The 19,013-nt window shown below is 39.7% G+C and overlaps 4 protein-coding genes across 7 annotated transcripts in view; 1 reads left to right on the top strand and 3 right to left on the bottom strand.

Annotated features, from left to right (window-relative positions):
• Positions 1–93, top strand: part of LOC102302903 (olfactory receptor 6N1-like) — a 902-nt gene extending 809 nt beyond the window's left edge. The window contains exon 2 of the mRNA XM_005919378.1: positions 85–93. Within this exon, the coding sequence (XP_005919440.1) occupies positions 85–93 (9 nt within the window). The remainder of the gene's footprint in view (positions 1–84) is intronic.
• A 1,378-nt stretch (positions 94–1,471) lies between these two features.
• Positions 1,472–6,058, bottom strand: LOC102303203 (GTPase IMAP family member 8-like). The gene is made up of 5 exons (XM_005919379.2): positions 5,942–6,058; positions 4,967–5,683; positions 2,455–3,795; positions 2,308–2,369; positions 1,472–1,663 (listed from the first exon to the last, which is right to left on the bottom strand). Exons 1-5 carry the CDS (start codon positions 5,961–5,963, stop codon positions 1,472–1,474), a joined length of 2,334 nt encoding a protein of 777 aa, XP_005919441.1. The 5' UTR covers positions 5,964–6,058.
• Positions 6,059–8,253: 2,195 nt separating this feature from the next.
• Positions 8,254–9,370, bottom strand: LOC102303508 (olfactory receptor 6F1-like). Its single transcript, XM_005919380.1, has 2 exons — positions 8,405–9,370; positions 8,254–8,262 (listed from the first exon to the last, which is right to left on the bottom strand). The coding sequence occupies exons 1-2, from the start codon at positions 9,368–9,370 to the stop codon at positions 8,254–8,256; spliced, it is 975 nt and encodes a 324-aa protein (XP_005919442.1).
• A 5,184-nt stretch (positions 9,371–14,554) lies between these two features.
• agpat3 (1-acylglycerol-3-phosphate O-acyltransferase 3) overlaps positions 14,555–19,013 on the bottom strand; it is a 20,344-nt gene continuing 15,885 nt past the window's right edge. For 3 of the 4 annotated variants that reach the window (XM_005919318.3, XM_042218580.1, XM_005919319.3), the window contains exons 6-10: positions 18,804–18,957; positions 18,607–18,709; positions 17,496–17,571; positions 16,475–16,673; positions 14,555–16,172 (exon numbers count right to left, since the gene is read on the bottom strand). In XM_005919318.3, coding sequence (XP_005919380.1) covers positions 16,081–16,172; positions 16,475–16,673; positions 17,496–17,571; positions 18,607–18,709; positions 18,804–18,957 — 624 coding nt within the window. In that variant the 3' untranslated portion in view covers positions 14,555–16,080. The remainder of the gene's footprint in view (positions 16,173–16,474; positions 16,674–17,495; positions 17,572–18,606; positions 18,710–18,803; positions 18,958–19,013) is intronic. The other variant, XR_001336181.2, reaches the window with a different exon arrangement.

Genomic DNA, 19,013 nt, shown 5'->3' with positions numbered 1-19,013 from the left:
TTGAAAATAGACACACAAATACACATGTGGAATGTAAGAGAATTAAAAACAATTGTCTTAAACTGAAGCTTTTTTGTGTCATAGCATAAATAGAAAGGACAAGGGTTTGAGGAACTATTTCACTATTTTATTTTAAAATGTTCTTGGAAAAACATTTTTTCCATCAATAGGATTTTTTTCAGGCATGTGTCAGAGATCAGGTTTCCTTATTAGAAGCACGAACCACCACATGATACCAAACACAACTTCATAAACACCTGAACGAGTTTCTAATATTATAATGTTATTATGACAACACCGCTGATTGTGTAAGTAACAAAAAGATAAGAACAAAAATAATAATGAAAAGATAATAGATGGCATAAAAAACATGTGTGGATCTTATTTAGAAGATGTATCTATATTATAATTCTCTAGTTTTTGGTTTGTTTGTTTTTACTTTTCTGTAACCTATTTTTTTGTTTTGTTTTGTTTCTGTCCTTCTAAGTAATTCATAGGTTTGATGGTCTGGTTTAAACATACCCTAAATTATCAGCCTCCCACATGCCAATCTGCCATCTGGAAACTCTTTGTTCTATTTGGATTCAACTTTCAACTCTTTTTTTTTTTTTTGCAGAAATGTATTAAGAGACAATACAAACACAAAAAAAAAAACATATTTCTCCATAAATTAAAACATAAATTTATGCTGCCTGTCTGTACTCTACATGGACATCTTCACCTTTCTGCACTCCTTCCTGGTTGTACAGTAGAATATTATTACTGCTATAGTTAAATAATTATCTGTTATATTAGAAAAATGGTTTATTATTAGCTTATTATTATTGCTAATTGGAGAGTTCATGTGACACTTTTTTTGCATTTCACAAGACTACTGAAACTGAGACTTCAGATTCTTATCATACAACTGAATCGGTAAGACTAAGGAAAATTTCAGGCTTTTATCTTTAATAGTTTTTGAGATATTCATATTAATTCAAACTTTGCTTTAGATTTTCATGTGTGAAAAAAGACCTTGTATAAGTCAAACTTTGGAACGTACAATTTTCAGGCACAGAGTTGGGTGAGCAGAAAATCTTCTAAAAGTCTGACAGTTTAAGATGCCGCAACATTTCTGCCATATCCTGTATAATATATGACTATTTTATTTTACCAGCTATTTCCATACAGAGGACTTATGTTCAAACTACCATTTATTTAAAGCCGAAATAAAGCACAAAAACTGTTGTGATGTGAGTATAATTTTGGCATCTGCATCTAGTTATTCAGTTGCTGTTAACATTCAGCAGATCAAAGTGTACAGCTGATATTATTTCCAATGTGGCATAAAAAAAAAATCAAATAAATGCACTTTGGGTTACTGAGTTTCACGTACAGAACACAAAAGCAGTAGAAGCCAAGACCATATTTCGTCTGTACACTGAACATGGTCATATAATAGATCTTAGGTCTCTTGAAACAGGTATCTAATTTATTGGACCAATAAGCTGCCCAGGAGAGCCCCAGCTGCAGCCCAGCCAGCTGACCTGGCATTCATCCCTGTGCCCACCCTGGATGAGGCCACAAAGGCTCCAGCTGCTGCTCCGAGGGCTGCACCTCCGGCTCTGAGCCATGATGAAGTCAAGCCTGCTTCATGTCTGCTTGCTGGGTTCGCAGACTCTTTCTGTTGGGGGAAAAAGGGACTGTACTAGGCAATCTTTCAGTTATTTAATACACTCTGGGTTGTATTCCAGTACAGTATGTTAGCATACTTGATTTTTGCAAGAATAAGTAAAGGACGTAGTAGCATTGGAGTAAACACACTTAAATGGATTTGGGCAGTAGTTTGGGAAAATGGGAAAACAGCTAATCTAAAAAAAATCCTGATGACAATGCATCTGCAAAACATTTTGGATGCGTATAATATTCCTGAAACTTAAAATAACTTTTTCAGGTAAGTGATGTGAATTTAGTGAAATAAATTGTATTTGTGGAGTCAAATACCTCAACCCAGCGTGAAATATTTACATAATTTACTTCTGGTTGATTGCCATTAAATTAGGGAGGCCCAATGAATTAATCCTTATCGTAATTTGAATGAATTGTCATACATGTTCCACTCTGATGCTTCAAATGAAGCACAAATAAATAAATCAAACTGATGTGTTATGGATATAAATGAGGCTGAGATGCATGAAAAACTTTAGGAATGTATTTTAGGAAAGCTGTAAAGACCTTTGTGTTCACATAAAAGAAACTTAGTCTTATCTAGAGCGTTTTGTGCGTTCATCATGGTCGGACTGGCCTGTCAACTCCATTTTTACTCACCTTGTACTGGACATTGGCACCACTGTCTGGCACAGCCAGGCTCTTCTGCTCTGCTTCTGGAACTTAATGAGTGACATTTTGACTTTGTTCTTACAGAGTATACTCATTATTGTGTAACCACACTCAGGATCACTTTCTCATACTCACAGTGGTTGATGACATGTCGATGATGATTTGAAGGTATTGTGAATGCCCATTTTGGTCTTCTGCTAAGTTCCTCCAGCAACTTTAGGTCTGCCACAGTTTTTCCATGATCACCTTTATTAAAGTGCACGGTGTTCATCTTATTTGTCCCGTTAGTTTCCGTCTCTTTGTAGTGCCTCTGCATCCTACTGATCGTCACTTTCAACATTTTCTTTGCATCTTCATTTTCTTTTTTCAGCTGTTCAGTCATCTCTTTGAGCTTCATCACTTCTTGCCTGTGATCCATCAGCATTTGCTCTGTGTCTTTTTCTTTCTTTACACACAATTTCTTTAAGCCTGCAATTTCTTGCTCTTGTGCCTTCATCTTTTCCTCAAGCTTTTCTTTGTCCCCTTCACTCCTTTGCTTTGTAGACTTTATGAAATGTCTTTTCACTGCACACAGCTCTTTTATCACCCTGTCTTTTTCCATAATGTCCTTCTTGAGTTGAGTGTTTTCAGTGTTTAGAATGCTTATCTTTTCTTCATAATCTTTCTTTAACCACTCCTTCTCATCTTCTGTTGTCACCTTCAAAGCCCGAACCTGTCCATCTTCCTCTTTAGCTATCTTGATCATATCTTCTACTGTCCTTTCCCTCTCCTCAACTGTCTTTTTCAGGACATTATTCTCTGCTTTAACCTTCTTCAGTTTCCTCACAGTCTTTTTGGAGCTCTTTTCCAGCTTTTTGTTGTTTTCCTGGAGATTCATGAAACTCTGTACCAAGTATCTGGCATCGTTCTCCACCACCGTCTCCTCAATCTTCTCCAGTAGTGCTCTAACCTGGATGTCTCCGACCCTGTTTAAGTTATCAAAAACATGATATCTGTTTGCACATTTGTCCACAAGCTGCTGCAGAGCTGGCCATCTTTCAATGTGCTCTTCAATGGGAGTGACTCCCAGTTTGTCTCCCCAGGTGAACAACACAATACTTCGCATCCACACCCAGAGACCGAACAAGCTTAAGTGTTCCTCCGCTCTAATTCTGTCAGTTTCAGTGAAGGTCTCATCGGCACGTACAACCACCAGGACAGCATGAGGAGTAGGAGCCCACGGGGATGCACTGCTAGTAATTAGATCCTGTACTTCCCTTGGAGTGTCCTCGGAACAGTATCGTCCATGCCATCCTGGAGTGTCCACAACAGTTATTTGCAGTTTGCCAGCACCACCCTCCCTCTCAGTGACCTGTGATGTTGACTGTCCCACAGCAAAGACTTCACCACCAAGAAGATTGTTTCCAGCTGAGCTTTTCCCAGCCTGCTTCGGTCCCACTACCAGAATTCGAAGCGCTGAAATTGGGGGAAACTCTCCTGTATTGCAGAAATGCAAGATTTAGGTAATGATGTTAGCTTTGCAAATGTATATTTCCATTTTGCAGTTGTTTCAGGTAAATGAGAATGATGAATTTTAGATGTTTCCACAATGCTGGTTTGAATGAGAAATTTCCTTCATTAGAGATTTTACTACTGTTAGTACTTGGTAGAACCATAATAGCTGATTTTCAGCAGCTTCAGGTATTCAAAGAGAACCTTTGAATACCTGACTTATTTTGATATCATGACACTGTTAGCATAAAGTTGTGTATGAACACATCCAGCAGTAAAGAGCAATTTTGTCATTCAAATGATCTAATTTAGTGTCATACATTTAAATAAACATTTTGGCATTTTATGTATTGAAATGATTCTTGGTATCTAAAGCAGTATTTGCATTGTTCTTATTAAAAACAAACAAAAAGACAACCACAGAATCAAAGCATATTAATGGAAAGTTGACCAGAAGGGAAAAGCGTGGTAAGAAAAGTGCACAAGCAACACTGATGAATGCAGTCTTGAGAGGAGTCTCAACACGCAAAAAAGAGCATTATTGCCGTGAATCATGAATCAGGATTAAAACATCCAAACTGAGAGAAAACAGGAGCAGGAAGAAAGACACAGCTAGAGGGAGAAATGGGGGAAAGAAAACTGAACATAATATAAATGACACAAAAGACTAACAAAATAAAACAGTAAGTACAATCACAATGAAACACCTGGAACCAGAGACAACAGCAAAAATGTTTTACTTGGGCTAAGGAGAAATGAGTCCAGGTAATTTATCATATTACAAACATTAATGTTTGTAGTATTATAAAAATTATTGTACCCGATCTAATTTTCTGAGCTACATAAGTAATAACATCACAGTTTGTGGTGGATGGATGATTAGTCTGTTGAATGCAAATGTTGATATGTGTAAATAAATATCACTGAATCTCTGAGTGCTAATGATTGTATTTTTTTTTCCCTTTCCACTAATGCCGTTATGCCTCACAATTGGTGAAGATGGCAGTTATAGGCCTGGGAGGGGGGTATAATTTAAATCATTTTGATTTATTTTTCTTTTTTTTCTACTTTTTTTTTATTTTCACATTTTGTTTTGGTTCAATTATTATTATGTCTTGAAAAAACAAATATGATAGGTGCATGAAGTGACGCTTACCCAGTAGAAATGTGAGGCTTCTTTTAACCATATGCACATTCATTCGCCTTAAAGTCGCCCTCTCCTCCACCTTTTTCCTTTGGCTCTCTGTTATCCTGGACAGTTTGTCATTTCTAGTCACATAACCAACTCCTCCTGCTTTTATATTTTCTTCAACCACTGCATCAATCTTCTCCAAAAGTTCTTTAACCTGAGTGGGATCATCTTCTCCCCAAGTGCTTGTATCTAAAAGGTGGTATCTATACATGCATTTGTCCAAAAGGCTTTTCAGAAACTTGTATTTTGCAATGTAACTCTCCACAGACATCCCTCTCAGCTGCTCATATCTCGTGAATATTACTATCGTGTTCCTCCACAGGGTGTCATTTAACTGCTCCAGAGGTCCCTCTACTGTCCATTCCCGACCTCTGTGCGAGCTGATCGGTATAACCATGAGGAAAGCATGAGGTCCCGGTGGGCACATGGCCACGCAGGCTGCTGTGTTCATATTTACCAGGCTGGGGTCTTGGACAGAATAGTGAATCCATCTTTCAGGGGTACTGACCACAACCACTTTAAGTCCTTCATCAAGAATAGTTTGTCTCTTAACACACATCTTCACATCTCTGCTGGTGTCAAACATCTGTCTGCTGAGGATAGTGTTTCCTGTCAAACTCTTCTCCAGCCAGTCGTGTCCCAAGAGCACAATCCTGAGCTCCTGGAGAATGTGTTTGTTCTCTGCCAGCAGAGAGGACAACATGTCACTGAATTACCACAACTCTGGCATGCAAGCAGCTGATGTGAGACAAAGCCCTCCCACTGGTTTCACAACTTTCCTCTGAACTATGCAAAATGCTGAAATTCTCTTAACTGCAATGAATTATGTACAGAATAAGAAAATAGAACAAATTGGATTTAATATACTAAAATCAATCAGCCTTGCAAATGTTGTATGGATACATTTAAGACATATAAAAGTATAAACCGGGAACATACCTTTATGGTGTCTGTGAGCCATTAAAACTTTATCAGTCACTTTAAAGATGATTCACTACAGTTAAAAACCCTGTTTTCCCAAAAACAAAGCGAAGTGGAAAAATATCGTCCAGCCCAGTGTCAGCCTGAGCTTTAATGCTTGACTCAGCTCTCTGTCTGATGAAAGGTCAAAGTCCAGCCCGTACCACTCTGCTAGTGGAAGATATCATCTAATTAGCTCACACAGGTAACATTTCTGTAACAGTATAATTACATCAAGGAGCCAAGGAAGCCAAGGCCTAAGTTCAGTGAGTGTATTTGAGGATCTTTTCTGTGTTCTTACATAGTAGTTAAACATGCTGTTAGTCCTCCAAAAAAGGTCCAAACTACTGAGGGAGGAACTCTTTTAAGACATCTGTGTATGCAGAACCCCAACGTCCTGTATACATAATATATTGCATACAAAAGCCAATATGTGTGCAATTCCAGTAATCTAAAGTTTACTGAAGTATATTTTAGCATTTGATTGATTGCTGTGAGATAATCATTTCCGTAATTTAGCAAAATCAATACATTAAATAGATCGTTTAATTGTAATCTTGGTAAAGGGCAGTATTGTAGTGTCTCCTTGTATGTTTTCGGGTCAGTTCATTTTCATTGAGAAATCTGAAATCTAAAACTGTTAAAATGCATTAAACACCCTTGCTTCCTGATCAACACCAGATAAACCTAGTTTTCTTACATGTGCATTACTGATGATTGAGTGGACCAGCTCTTCTGACACAGCCGAACCCTGATATTCACATTAGATTAACAATGCTGTTAGGACCAGGGTGAATCATTTTGGGGCCCTAGTTAAGATTAAGATTTTGTTCTGAACTAAGAAACGTGAATTTTGTCATCTACTTACATCTTATGCTCTTTACTGCTTTCCATTTATGTATGCTGTATATTGCACTAAGTAGATTAGACAAGAGTACTTCACTTTTTCCCTCTCCCTCACCTTCTGAGACCTTATGCCTTAGCCAATCCTCTCTCTCTCTCTGTCTGGCCTACCTGATCACTAGAAGACCGCTAAGGCCAAATGTTAGCTTAAAAAGTTGTCTAGCAACCACATCAGTAGCAGCTTGAAACTTAATGCAGCATTGTTTGATAAAAGTAAAAGCCAAAATGTTCATTTTATCTAGTTTGGCTTACGGAGATGTTTTATTGGTATGTGACGTGTCTGAGGCTGAGAGACCACGGAGCCCGAAAAACATGATTATTAGGCTGCAAAAATATTTTAACATAATAATAATAATAATAATAATAATAATAATAATAATAATAATAATGGATTGGATTTATATAGCGCTTTTCAAGGCACCCAAAGCGCTTTACAATGCCACTATTCATTCACTCTCACATTCACACACTGGTGGAGGCAAGCTACAGTTGTAGCCACAGCACACAATATAAGCTACTAAACAACAGTTAGCTATTGTAGTTAATGAGATTAGTGTCCAGAAAATCCATAGTTGACATGTGGACCCTCAATATACTTTTGGTTTTACTCTCAAGTTTTTGATAAAAATCAATGCTTCATATTTTGTTTTCCGGTAAACCTGAAAAACCCACGTGTTATCATAGTTTTGGATTTTTTATTTGTTTTTATTGTTTATGTTTTAAATATTTAATTTAAAGTGCACAACAACTTGATTATACAACCACCCAATGCAAGGTTTATGCAACAGCTGATTAGATTTTTGATATAAGTGTACAATGTAACAATGTACAGGTAACAATGTAGCTAAAATAGCTTTCACTTGAATAGCATTGTACTTCCTACCCCTCTACTGTAAACAGCAACACAAATTTACATCGTAATGAATGTGATGATTAGAGTCAGACACAATGACACCTCAAGTTCAAATAATAAAACAGAAAGGATTAAAGAATTAAAGATGAAAAATAAATGAAGGCTCATCACTGGCCTATCTAGTTCAGGGTTGCGAGTGACTGGATTCCATGCTGTATAATAGATGATTGATCATTATTCAATAATAACATAATTAATTTGTAAATGTGCAGAGAATTATGGATGCAAGTTTTTAAAATTTTGCAAAAGAAGATATGTAAGCAACAAGAGATGATCTTTTAGCATGATTATAGTCTATAAGAGCATGTCAATGCTATTGCTCTGGGATGAGCCATAGGCTTTGCTGACTGAAACATGGAGGAAATATTAACCACAGACGCTGTTTTATATATCTATTACCATTTATCTACAAAGTGCATAAATTTAAAAAGAAGTCAAAGGTAGAATATAAAAACTAAAAATACAAAACTCGATGTCACATTTCCTGAGAAAACAGAACATGGAACATTATCAATTGATCTTTGTCAAAAACAGTAAAACATAGTGTGGCCTGTCCCTATAAGTCATCTACAACAGAATGGCTCACATAGTAAATTCTTTACTGTAAGGAAAATGCTGCATTTTACGCTTGTTTTTTTAAGTAAACTAAACTTGATGTAAGTTAGTTTCTTGTAAGATTTAAGTAAAGTCAGGATTCTGTTTTGTATTTTGGTGAATTTGAATCCATATATGAGAGGGTTCATAAAAGGTGGAATGATGAGAATTTCAACTGTAATGAAGTTTTTGAGACTTTCAGAAAAACCTGTGTACTCAAATTGCACATATATCGACTGAAAGCCAATCACAACTATAAATGTGATCAAAGAGGTCAGGTGGGGCAGGCAGGTCTGCATAAACTTTTCTCTGTCCTCTCTGGACCTCGCACATGTTTTAATGAGATGTGTGTAAGTCCACATTATAAAAAAGCCATGAGACACATAAATGATAACTGTTGCATATGCTGCGATGTGGTTTGTAAAGGTTTCAGCTTCAGGACAAGCAAGTTTAACAATTAACCAGTTTACACATAAGACTCTCTGAATCTTTATACCACATAACTTCAGTCTTGATGTTAGCAGGACATTAATGGCAAAAATACATAAAGGTGTCAGCCAGGAGAAACACACCAGCTGTGAAAGCCTCCTCTTAGTCATGAAAGAGTGGTAGTGCAGAGGTCGACATATAGCCAGATACCTGTCAAAGGCCATGACAGCTAAAATAGACAAATCACAGCAGACAAATGAATATATGATAAAAGCTTGTAAAAGGCACCCTTCATAGGAGATTGTTTGAGAAGACCACAGTAAATCTGAAAGGAATTTTGGGTAGAAACCTGTGGTCCCATAAATTGTGTTAATGCAAAAGCTACTCAGGAAAATGTACATAGGTTCGTGCAGATTTTTATCCAAGACAATGAGCAGCACAAGAGAGATATTGAAAAATAAAATCATGCAGTAATACAGTAAAGTGAATGCGAAGAGAGGCACTCTGAAATTCATCGTCTCATTAAATCCTGACAGAATGAAACTTCTTACAATAGACACATTATCCATGATCAGAGAAACATCTACCTTCTTAGTGTAACAACATGTGAGTGTATAGAGCAAAGAGCTGCTGTATCTACACCAACAATATCTGCTCTTCCTCTACACCTCCTGTTAATTACTGCCTTTGGCTCAACAACAAAAAACACACACCTGGGAATTCAACCTCTGTTGGTTGGGGGGGGGGGGGGGGATACGTGACTGGCTATTAGTGGAAGTTTTCCTTCTCTTTGCTGTTTATATTTATCCATGTAACTGGATTCTCTTTTGCCAGAAGCCGAAAATGTCCACAAATGACGAAAACCTTTCAAGGAGTGCCCAGTTGACGAAAATTACCCCGAGGATGCAGCGAAGACCGCAAAAGACCCAAGAACAACATCCAAAGAACTGCAGGCCTCACTTGCTTCAGTTAATGTCAGTAAGAAAGAGTTTGGCCAAAAATGTGTTCCAAGATGAAAACCACTGCTGAGCAAAAGGAAAATGAAGGCTTGTCTCAGTTTTGCCAGAAAACATCATGATGATCCCCAAGACTTTTAGAAAAATAACTCTGTGGACTGATGGGACAGAAGCTGAACTTTTTGGAGTGTGCGTGTCTGATAACATTCAGTGTAAACGTCACACAGCATTTCAGAAAGACCATCATCAAAATATGGTGGTGGTGGTAGTGTGATGGTCTGGGGCTGTTTTGCTGCCTCAGGACCTAAATGAAGGTAAACTGAACAATAAATTCTGATGTCTACCAAAATATTCTGAAGGAGAATGTCTGGCCATCTGTTTGTGACCTCAAGCGGAACACAGTTGGGTTCTGCAGCAAGACAATAATCCAAAACACACCAGCAAGTTTACCTCCGAATGGCTTAAGATAAACTAAATGAAGAAATTCGAGTGACCTACTTTAAGTCCTGACCTGAATCTGACTGAGATGCTTGACGCATCAATAAATGAGTTGATCTGAGAGGACCTACAAAGTTATTTAAAGGGTTTATCTTTAAAAGTGACAGGTTAAATAATAAAAACAGTCGTATTTGTAATATTGAGGTAGGTAGTTGATTAGTGTGATTAGATTAGTGCATGCAAATGTAGACATGTGTAGTGCAGAGTGCTAATGATTGCAAATTATTTCCTTTACACTGATTTCATTATGATTCTCTTGTCAGCTGGTGACAATGGCAGTTATGGTCCTTGGGGGTGTTCTAATTTTAATCCTTCTTATTTTTTCCTTTTTTCCCACATTTGGAATGATTTTCATATTTTGTTTTGGTCTGTCCTGTGGGTGGAGGAAAGTTCAATTATAATCTCTAGGGGGTTAAAAGAAAATGGCAGGTACCCAGTAGAAATGTGAGGGTTCTTTTGACCATTTGCACATTCATTCGGCTTAAAATCACCCTCTCCACAATATTGCACAATATCCACAGTATTGTTTTCCTCCACAGGGTGTCATTTAATTCCTCCAGAGGTCCCTCTACTTCCATTCCCGACCTCTATGTGGGCTGATCGGTATAACCATGAGGTCCTAGGAGGTCCTAGGCTAGGAGGAGGAGTTGGCCGTCCGACTGCGGTCTGGAGTGTGGAGCCTCCCTGCTGCCTCTCCCCACCACAGGGAAAAGGGTAACACCACCTGGGTCTGGGTGCAGTTCCCCCTCCAGGGGCAAGGGTACCTAGACCCGGTTCGTAGAGTACGCTTGGGGAGTGTGATCGTGTGTACAGCGTCTCTTTATGTCTGTCTCCACGTTGGTTGAGTGTGGAGTAAGTGCATATGAGAGCATGAGGGTGGGAATGGATGTTTGTGTCTGTGTGTGCCTGTATGTCTGTGTCTATATGTCAGGTTGGGTATCAGACGCCACCTCTCTGGGGACATCTCAGGCCCTCCAAGGTTGGAGGCCTATCTCCCCCCCACCACTTCCCCTGCCAGTGGCGGACTCCCTCAGACATCGGTGCGTTGGTGGTTCTTTGTGTCCGGGGATGGGCGTCCAGGTACACACCGGCTCACTCGGGCCACTTCGGAGGTGGGGTGCCCCCGGCCTCTCGGCCTGGGGCTCGGTCACTCAGGCACGGCTGGCTGCCGGCGGAGCTCACGGGCGCGTCACTGCAACTCCCCCTGGCTTCTGCTCCGCGGCTGCTGAGTGAGCCCTCATCTGGGACTCTCCTCAGCTCTTTCTGGGACAGTGGCGCGGCTGCCCCTCTGTTGGTCTTCCTTGGTCTCTTGTGTTCTGGGGGCCTCTGGATGTCTGGAGTTTTGATCTCCTCCATACCTGCTTCATGCCCTGGAGGACGGGGCTGTGGCCCCCCCACACCCTCTAGCAGATCATTACATGAAGGAACCTTTTAAAAAAAACAAGCGCGTCCATGCTCACAGGTGTACACACGGGTGATCACACCCACAAACTACACCCTTTTTGGCTCCTACCTCAAAGCACACTGTGTTCTGTTGATCTTATGTGCTGCACAATAATGTTTAATATTTAGTATTTACTGTCATATTCCCATATATCATTGTGATGTTGTTTATTCTATTACTCTTGTTCTCTTCTGCTTGTTTTCTTTTTTCTTTCTCAGCAGGTGATCCAGGTGATCGATATATGCATTTTTTTTTCTTTTTTCTGCCCATTCTGTTGGTTTTTGTTTTTTGCCCTTCTCCCCCGTCCCTCTTCTCAGCTGTTTCTCTTTCCCTCTTTCTTTCTCCCCTTCTTTCCCCCAGTCAAGTCTGTCCCGTATTCAGCAAGTGAAAATAAAATAAACAATAAAAGGTGAATCAAATGGACCATTACGGCAAGGCTGGGATGGTCAATTTGGTAAAGTAAATCCGTTGGGCATCTTTCTTTGCCTTTAGACAACAATTCTGATGGCAAAAGAGCCAAACGGGACAGGCAAAAATAAATATATAAATAAATAACCATGAGGTCCTGGTGGGCACATGGTCACGCAGCCTGCTGTTTTCATATTTACCGGCCTGGAGTCTTGAACAGAATAGTGAACCCATCTTTCAGGGGTACTGACCACAACCACTTTACCAAGTCCGTTACCAAGACTAGTTTGTCACATCTTCACATCTCTGCTGGTGTCAACCATCTTTCGGCCAAGGATGGTGTTCAATCATTTCCTAAGAGGACAATCCTAAGCTCCTGACTGTTTGTTCTCTACCAGCACAGAGCACAACATGTCATTCATGTTAACATGCATTTTCATGTTGCTGCTGGTGTCAAACATTTTTTTTTATCAGATTTGTAAAATTGTAAAAACAATTTATTAGTCTTGCCTTCTCCGAGTTGTCTTCGAAATGTTTTAGGGGCTTTTGATAAAACAAGACAACTTTTAACAAAAGCAAAAATGACACTTTTTCAACTTTGCTTCCTCAGAAACCCATTTTTATTAATTATTCCGATGCAGAGTTAATGCCACAGCTGCTGTATTGCCAGTCTGTAAGAGTCCCTGAGTCAGAATTAACTCGATTCAGTGACTGTGCAATATCGTACATCATGCAAAAAGTAACCGACTACAGTAAGAAACAATGATTAATTACAAATTGTGAAAAATGCTTTGTAAGCATCCACTGTGAGTACAGCGTTCCATCTGTGGTTTAATTAGAAGTGAGGCATCGCTGATGCTATTTACAGCTCCAGAGTGTTGAGTGTGACCTTTGCAGATAATTTTGTAAACTGCACCCAGGACAGCTGGGTTTAAATCTTCATCTGCTGTAGCATTTTCTTCACAGTTTAGTAAGATAAACTTGTGGTGCATCTATACCTTTTCTAAAGCTGAGCATCTCATAGTCATCATTTACATTATGTACATATTTATAGACTTGATATCCCGTCACACCTTGGACATCCGATTGTTAATGTGTCATTCAAAAGGTCTAAAGAGCAGCTAAATACATCTCTACAATATCTAAAGGTGAGCATGACATTCATCATTTGTGTTATATACATATGTTCAGTTTACACAGTCCTCACATTATGTCACACTTGTGACTTAATACTGCATGTCAAATGAAAATTGTGGATGTGTTATGATGAATTACGGTGGATGGATGCCTGTGTGAAAGTTCTTATGGAGAAGTGATGGAAGGTGGAAATGGTTAAATCAGATCCCTGTGTTGACTCTAGTGGACCCCTCCCGTCGTCTATGGTGTCAAAACTGAGTTCCTTTCACCTGAAGTGCTGCATGCACAGAGAAACTCACACAAATCCAAATAAGTCAAAGGAGGAGGAGTTGCTTTGTGATCAAATTCTTTAATATTCTCAAGTGTTTAAAATTGAAGAAAACATAAAAACAGCTGTAGAAAACAAAACAAAAGCTGAGGCGAGAGGTTCCACTAACTGGATTATGTTTGAGATTTCAGAAAATCGTGCAGCTAATCTAGTGTTGTAAATTTTAATGTCACATTTGATCGCGTTTAGGAATTAAGAAAATGGGGAGGGAAGAAAAGACATTTGTAATATTTCTTTACTGAATAATAAAAAAAAAAAGCATCCAGTGTTAAATGTTTTTGCAAATACTGGTTTGCACTTCTCAGCAGCGTCTTCTGCTTAAGAAACTGATTCATACTAAATAAGAGGATTTGATGGGCTGAATTTCTATCCGGTTGTTGGTTTTGATTTGATGGAAAATAGAAGAGACAAGTGAGGATCCTAAAGCTTTTACAAATATTTAAAGTAATCTCAAAGTATCTCTGTGTACAAATGTGGATTAATTAAAAACAGGTTTCCTCACAAGAGCTGACTACATCCATGCCAACCTCCCAGCTCTACTAGTACATATGTTTATGTACTTAAACAAAAACTTTCAGTCCTTCACTACCACAGCGGTTAGCGTCTATGTTTTCACACAAAAACATAAGCAGCACTAATTAAGGCTTGCATGAAATCTGTAGTTAACTAAAGAAAAAGGGAGGTATAGGACATTTAGCTGCTGAGACATTATGATTATAAAAAAAAAAAAAAAAAAAGTAGGATTAACACTACATGTGGCACGGGAAGGTAAGGAGAGCACACAACATAAAAATACCCCCTCCCCATCTTTTTCTACCATTAGCTTTTATGTTGGACCTCGAAACATGGCTCAAAAACTGTATTGTACTGTAGCAGCCAAAAGATAATCTGAGATATAACTACAAGCAGTCATGTTTGGGATGCTAAAATCCAGAACTGTATGTGCTTAAGCAGCTGTCTTTAACTGATGTACAAAGGATGCCTTTAAAAAAAAAAAAAAACGAAAACTGGACTGTAAGTTGTTTACTCAGTTTGGGGGATCAAACCAAACAAATGCATGCTGCTCCACCATGCATCACTGTAATGGAGGGAGGGAGAGAGGGTGGAGACGCAAGTGAGATGTTGGTGCTTGTTTTAAAGGGGTGGCGGATAAGCAATCCCTTGCCTGAGCAAGCCTGACTTAAGGCAAAGGTTAAAATATCAATACTACAGTCTAAATATCAGGAGAGCAAATCAATATGCTTTCAGATGTGTGGCTACATGTTGGTGACCTTTTCCTGGATTCTGGCTCCACTGACAGGTGAGTCATGACTGGTAATCGGCGTGGGTGGCATGTTGAACCTTTCCAGTGTTTGGTTCAATTAACATCACATTTAGGAGGTCAATTGAAAATGAATGAGAACATGTATGCAAGCTAGTAAATGTAAAAAGACAGAAAACAAAAACTGAAAAGTGTCTGTGGGTTTGGGTTCTGAGGAGTACAAATGAGACCTGTAACAGATGGTAGGTATCCTTGATAAGGACGGTTTTCACATTCAGAGCCCTTGATGTAAGTTTGACACCAGCCTTTCCAAACCAGGATGTAAAAGGGGTCAGAACATCATAATCACAGCAGTAAGATGGAACAGTGATCTTACCACATGTACACCACTAAAAATGATGTGGAATTTTGATTCTCCGCCCACGCACGTCTGTTGCTATCCCAGTACAATCAAGGTGAACTGTATCGCATTGTTTGTGTCAAAATAATTACAAATTACAAGAGGGGGAAAAAAAACAACTTTTTCACCTTCACTGTACTGGTATAGTTGTGCTCAAAGGCATATAAGAACCTTAAGTATGTGGCTGGCTATATACAGCTAAAACTGGTCAATTCTGCATGATTTTGGGTGAAGTTGACCCTGTTAAGGAAAACCAGGCTGGGCCTCAAGGCACCGATTCCCATTACAAGTCCCACTCAGTGAGAAAAGGGAGGGAGACGTCCTGTATGTTAAACACTGCTGTTGTGGAAATGCGCCTCCGCTGGGATGGAGGTTAGAGATTAGAAATATGTATCGACTCGTGTTCTGTGGACAAAAAAGAAACAGCGCGTCACCCACTACCCATTGGCTGATGACTGTGACAGGAAAACGAGGTAGGAAGTGGTAGTTCATGTGAGCTCAGACATGTTAGAAGCTTAATGTTGGGTGTTACTGAGATTTAATGGGATCTGGATTGAGGGGGAGGTGGTGGCTAACTGGATTTAGAAAGATGCAGGAGAATACAGTGCTGCATCTCCCCCTCGTTATAATCTGTGATACACCAGAGAACTTGGACCCCAGACCCTCTATACTCCCTCACCCTAGTGCCACTAGAAATGTTAGGTCTGGCTTCTATAATGTTTTCACAGCTGGGACTCCTCCCCAGCCTACCAACTGACTCGACAGTAGGAGGAGAATGGAGTTGGGATGGGGTGAGACGCCGCAGGGTGGCCAACAGAAACGGCCATTCACAGGAGGGAGTGACACTTTAGTTTTGTTTCTTGGCCTCTTGGTTGCCGTAACTGGAACCTGTTTTCTTCACCTCAGTGACCCCTATGAGGCGGCGGATCGCTATAGAGGCTGTAGAGAGAACAAAGGAGAAGGGGGGGGAGAGAGAAAACACAACAGGTCAGGAAGAAAACCTCACGAGCTTCAAATGAAACAAGCTACATCAGTTTTCATTCTGGGCAAGTGACTGGTTGAATTATACATCCATGACTGACCAACTTCAAAACAGTCAAATACCCAAAACCACAGGAGCTAAAGAACTCAGACTTTACTCTTTTTGCAAGTACAATTAGTGCCAAAAAAGAACCTTGAAAAGTGCAAAACACTAACAGGACATGAGCACCAAACTGTCTAAAAGGTAAGGTTTGACCTACCTACGATGAGGAAGAGTATAAAGCCAATAATGAGGAGAGGGGAGCCACTGACGACCACTCCGCAGGCAAAATTGATGAGTGGTGAAAGCAGCAGTGTTGCCCAAAACAGGAAGTTGAGCAGCGTCCACAGCCTGCGCGGTGGGATAATTGTGGGTCCCGGGAACTTGCCTTCCTTATTGTACATTTCCTGTAAAGCATCCTGGGAGTTGGGAAAGATAGTGGTTACCTTTGTGCTTAATTTGATTTGAAACGACAGGATTTGCTGAGAAATTTGACATCTGATTAAGAATAAAATAAAGATAAAGATAAATGAATTCTAGGAGAAAAAAACAAAAACAAATGGACCCTAGTCATGCTGTGGGGGGCAGTGTGTTGATATGGTACATAGTTCTAAGGATCGTCACCACCTTTATTTTCACATCCTGCATAAGAAACGTCTTTTTCAGGATAGCAATACTATCAACAGGCAAAATTATGGGATAATGAATGGTTTTGAGTGTAAACATGGCTTCAGTTATGTGGCCTTCAGAGTCACAAACTGTGTTTTTGACATACAAAGTAATAGAGCGGTTTTCCACCACGATCTTCAAAACACCTACTGAGGTAACGTCTCTTGGAAGGAAGGAATTTACCACACTTTAGTCTGAGATGAATTCTCATGACCCAACACCTAATTAAGATACTTTAGTTTATCCTTTAATTTGTCACCTGCTCAGTATTCACAGGTCATGGTGTCTGAGTGTACCTCCTGTAGCTTAATGACGTTAACAAGTTCAAGAGTTGTTAATGTTTGGGAGGGAAAATAGATTGGGCTTGATATCAAATTAGAGGGAAAAAAACCCCAAAAAACCCAAAAACTTGTCAGTGAATTCTTTCAGCAACAATGGGAGGTGGAAGGAAAATTTCCATGACACTGGGTACTAACCCCCCCCCCCCCTTCCCCCATATCCCCAAAACAACAAAGCTGTTAACCCAAATTAACAGTGATCTGGCATTTTAGGAGTCTTTAACGTGAGATTACCTTCTCCTGGTACAGCTTGTGTAGCCAGTTGGCACACTCCTGCTCATCATCTGGTATATCCTCCACAGAAAACCGCCTGGATGTAAAACAGCAAATAACCATTGGAAGCAGATACAGTTTACCTTCAGTGTCTCAATATTTGGAAACAGGCAAATAATGAATAAAGTTATGAATGAGACGACATCCTGCAGCTAGAGTCGACCACTTCAAAAAGACCTTGCTAATTTACGCAGCATTTGCGGAGGAATGGACAAAGCAAAAAGTATTAAAGATAAAAATATGTAGATTGCTGTGACCTTTATAGTCCATCAGGTTTCATTGGAAAGATGCATTAGATTATTAATGGCACAAAAAATGTGTTTGTTTTCCAGTTTTGTTCCTTTTCCACCTGTTAATTATTTTGCTCGTGATTCTGGTTGATGGAATGACAGGCAGCTAATGTGTGTCTGAAGGCCACTACACATTCAGCACAACAAAAAGCAAACCACAATCATAGCCAGCCACACCAAAATAATCACTGTCGAGATAAATTCACATAAACAGCACTCAGGCACTTTTTAAACAACCCCATCAGGTTAATTCAAAAATGTAAACATATCTGCTGAGCACGCACGCACGCACGCACACGAAAGAGAGAAAAAAAACTCAAAGACATTTGGTCTGTAGTAGCAGCTTCTTGCCACCAGGTGCCTCCCTCTTCCCAAACACAATTCCCTCTGATACATGAACATTATCATACTAAGTGATTTCAGGTCACTAAAATAGTATTTTTACCCATCTTCAGTCAACCTGACCTTGAAACTAAAAACAAAGTGTCCACCACCCTCCTGCTTTCAGCTTTATTTAAGTAAAATCACACTAGTGCTCCAATCTGTCTGTCTATAACAAGCTCCGAGCTCAGGGGAGCACCCTGGCCATTAAAGCTAATGTCCTGGAGTCTAGCCAGTCTCAGTGCCTCTTTGATTATTACAGGACAAAATGCAGTTGGGAGGAGGCCAAAATGCTTAAAACTCATTTATTCTAGTTTACTTGAAGAAACAGCTGAGAGTGCAGTGCCTTATTACAAAAAGTGATTGTTCAAAAGTAGAGGGCGGGCATCAGCGGTGCTTACCTTACAGACATATCAGCTTTGTACTTCTTGCCATTGACAATGCCCAGGAGGGTGGGAGTCTGGTTGTCTTTGAAATTCAGAGTCACATCATACACAGCAGTTACTGTTGAGAGAAAGAAGAGCAGGCTGTAAGCAAAATACAAAATAAAAGAAATGCTCTGAATATAGTTTTTGTGTGACTTGCGCGTGAATGCCACCTGTGCCCTTAAGACACTGCAGTGTGGTGGTGAATCCTTTGGTTCGGGGTAATAGGTGATATTTGAGTATGGGCAGGCCTTTACTCTCTGCAACCTGCATACTGATTTGGTGCTTTTTCTCTGTAAAGCGGGTGCCCTCGCAGTACAGCAGAAACTGTAGAGAGAAAGGAGGAAGAGTTGTGTTAACACACACACACACACACACACACA

Source organism: Haplochromis burtoni, unplaced genomic scaffold (genome assembly GCF_018398535.1).
Source record: "Haplochromis burtoni strain Fernald_Lab_line unplaced genomic scaffold, NCSU_Asbu1 Contig_20, whole genome shotgun sequence".
NCBI lineage: Eukaryota > Metazoa > Chordata > Actinopteri > Cichliformes > Cichlidae > Haplochromis > Haplochromis burtoni.
Note: the sequence above shows the minus strand (reverse complement) of the source record. Positions and strands in the feature narration are given on the sequence as shown.

Excerpts from the sequence above, each read along its gene's own strand:
- LOC102303203 (XM_005919379.2), bottom strand. The coding sequence starts at position 5,963 with ATGGCTCACAGACACCATAAAG. Across the intron at positions 3,796-4,966 it reads AAGCCTCACATTTCTACTGG|GAGAGTTTCCCCCAATTTCA; the intron begins GTAAGCGTCACT and ends TCTGCAATACAG. Across the intron at positions 2,370-2,454 it reads TCGACATGTCATCAACCACT|TTCCAGAAGCAGAGCAGAAG; the intron begins GTGAGTATGAGA and ends TCACTCATTAAG.
- LOC102303508 (XM_005919380.1), bottom strand. The coding sequence starts at position 9,370 with ATGGATAATGTGTCTATTGTAAGAAGTTTCATTCTGTCAGGATTTAAT.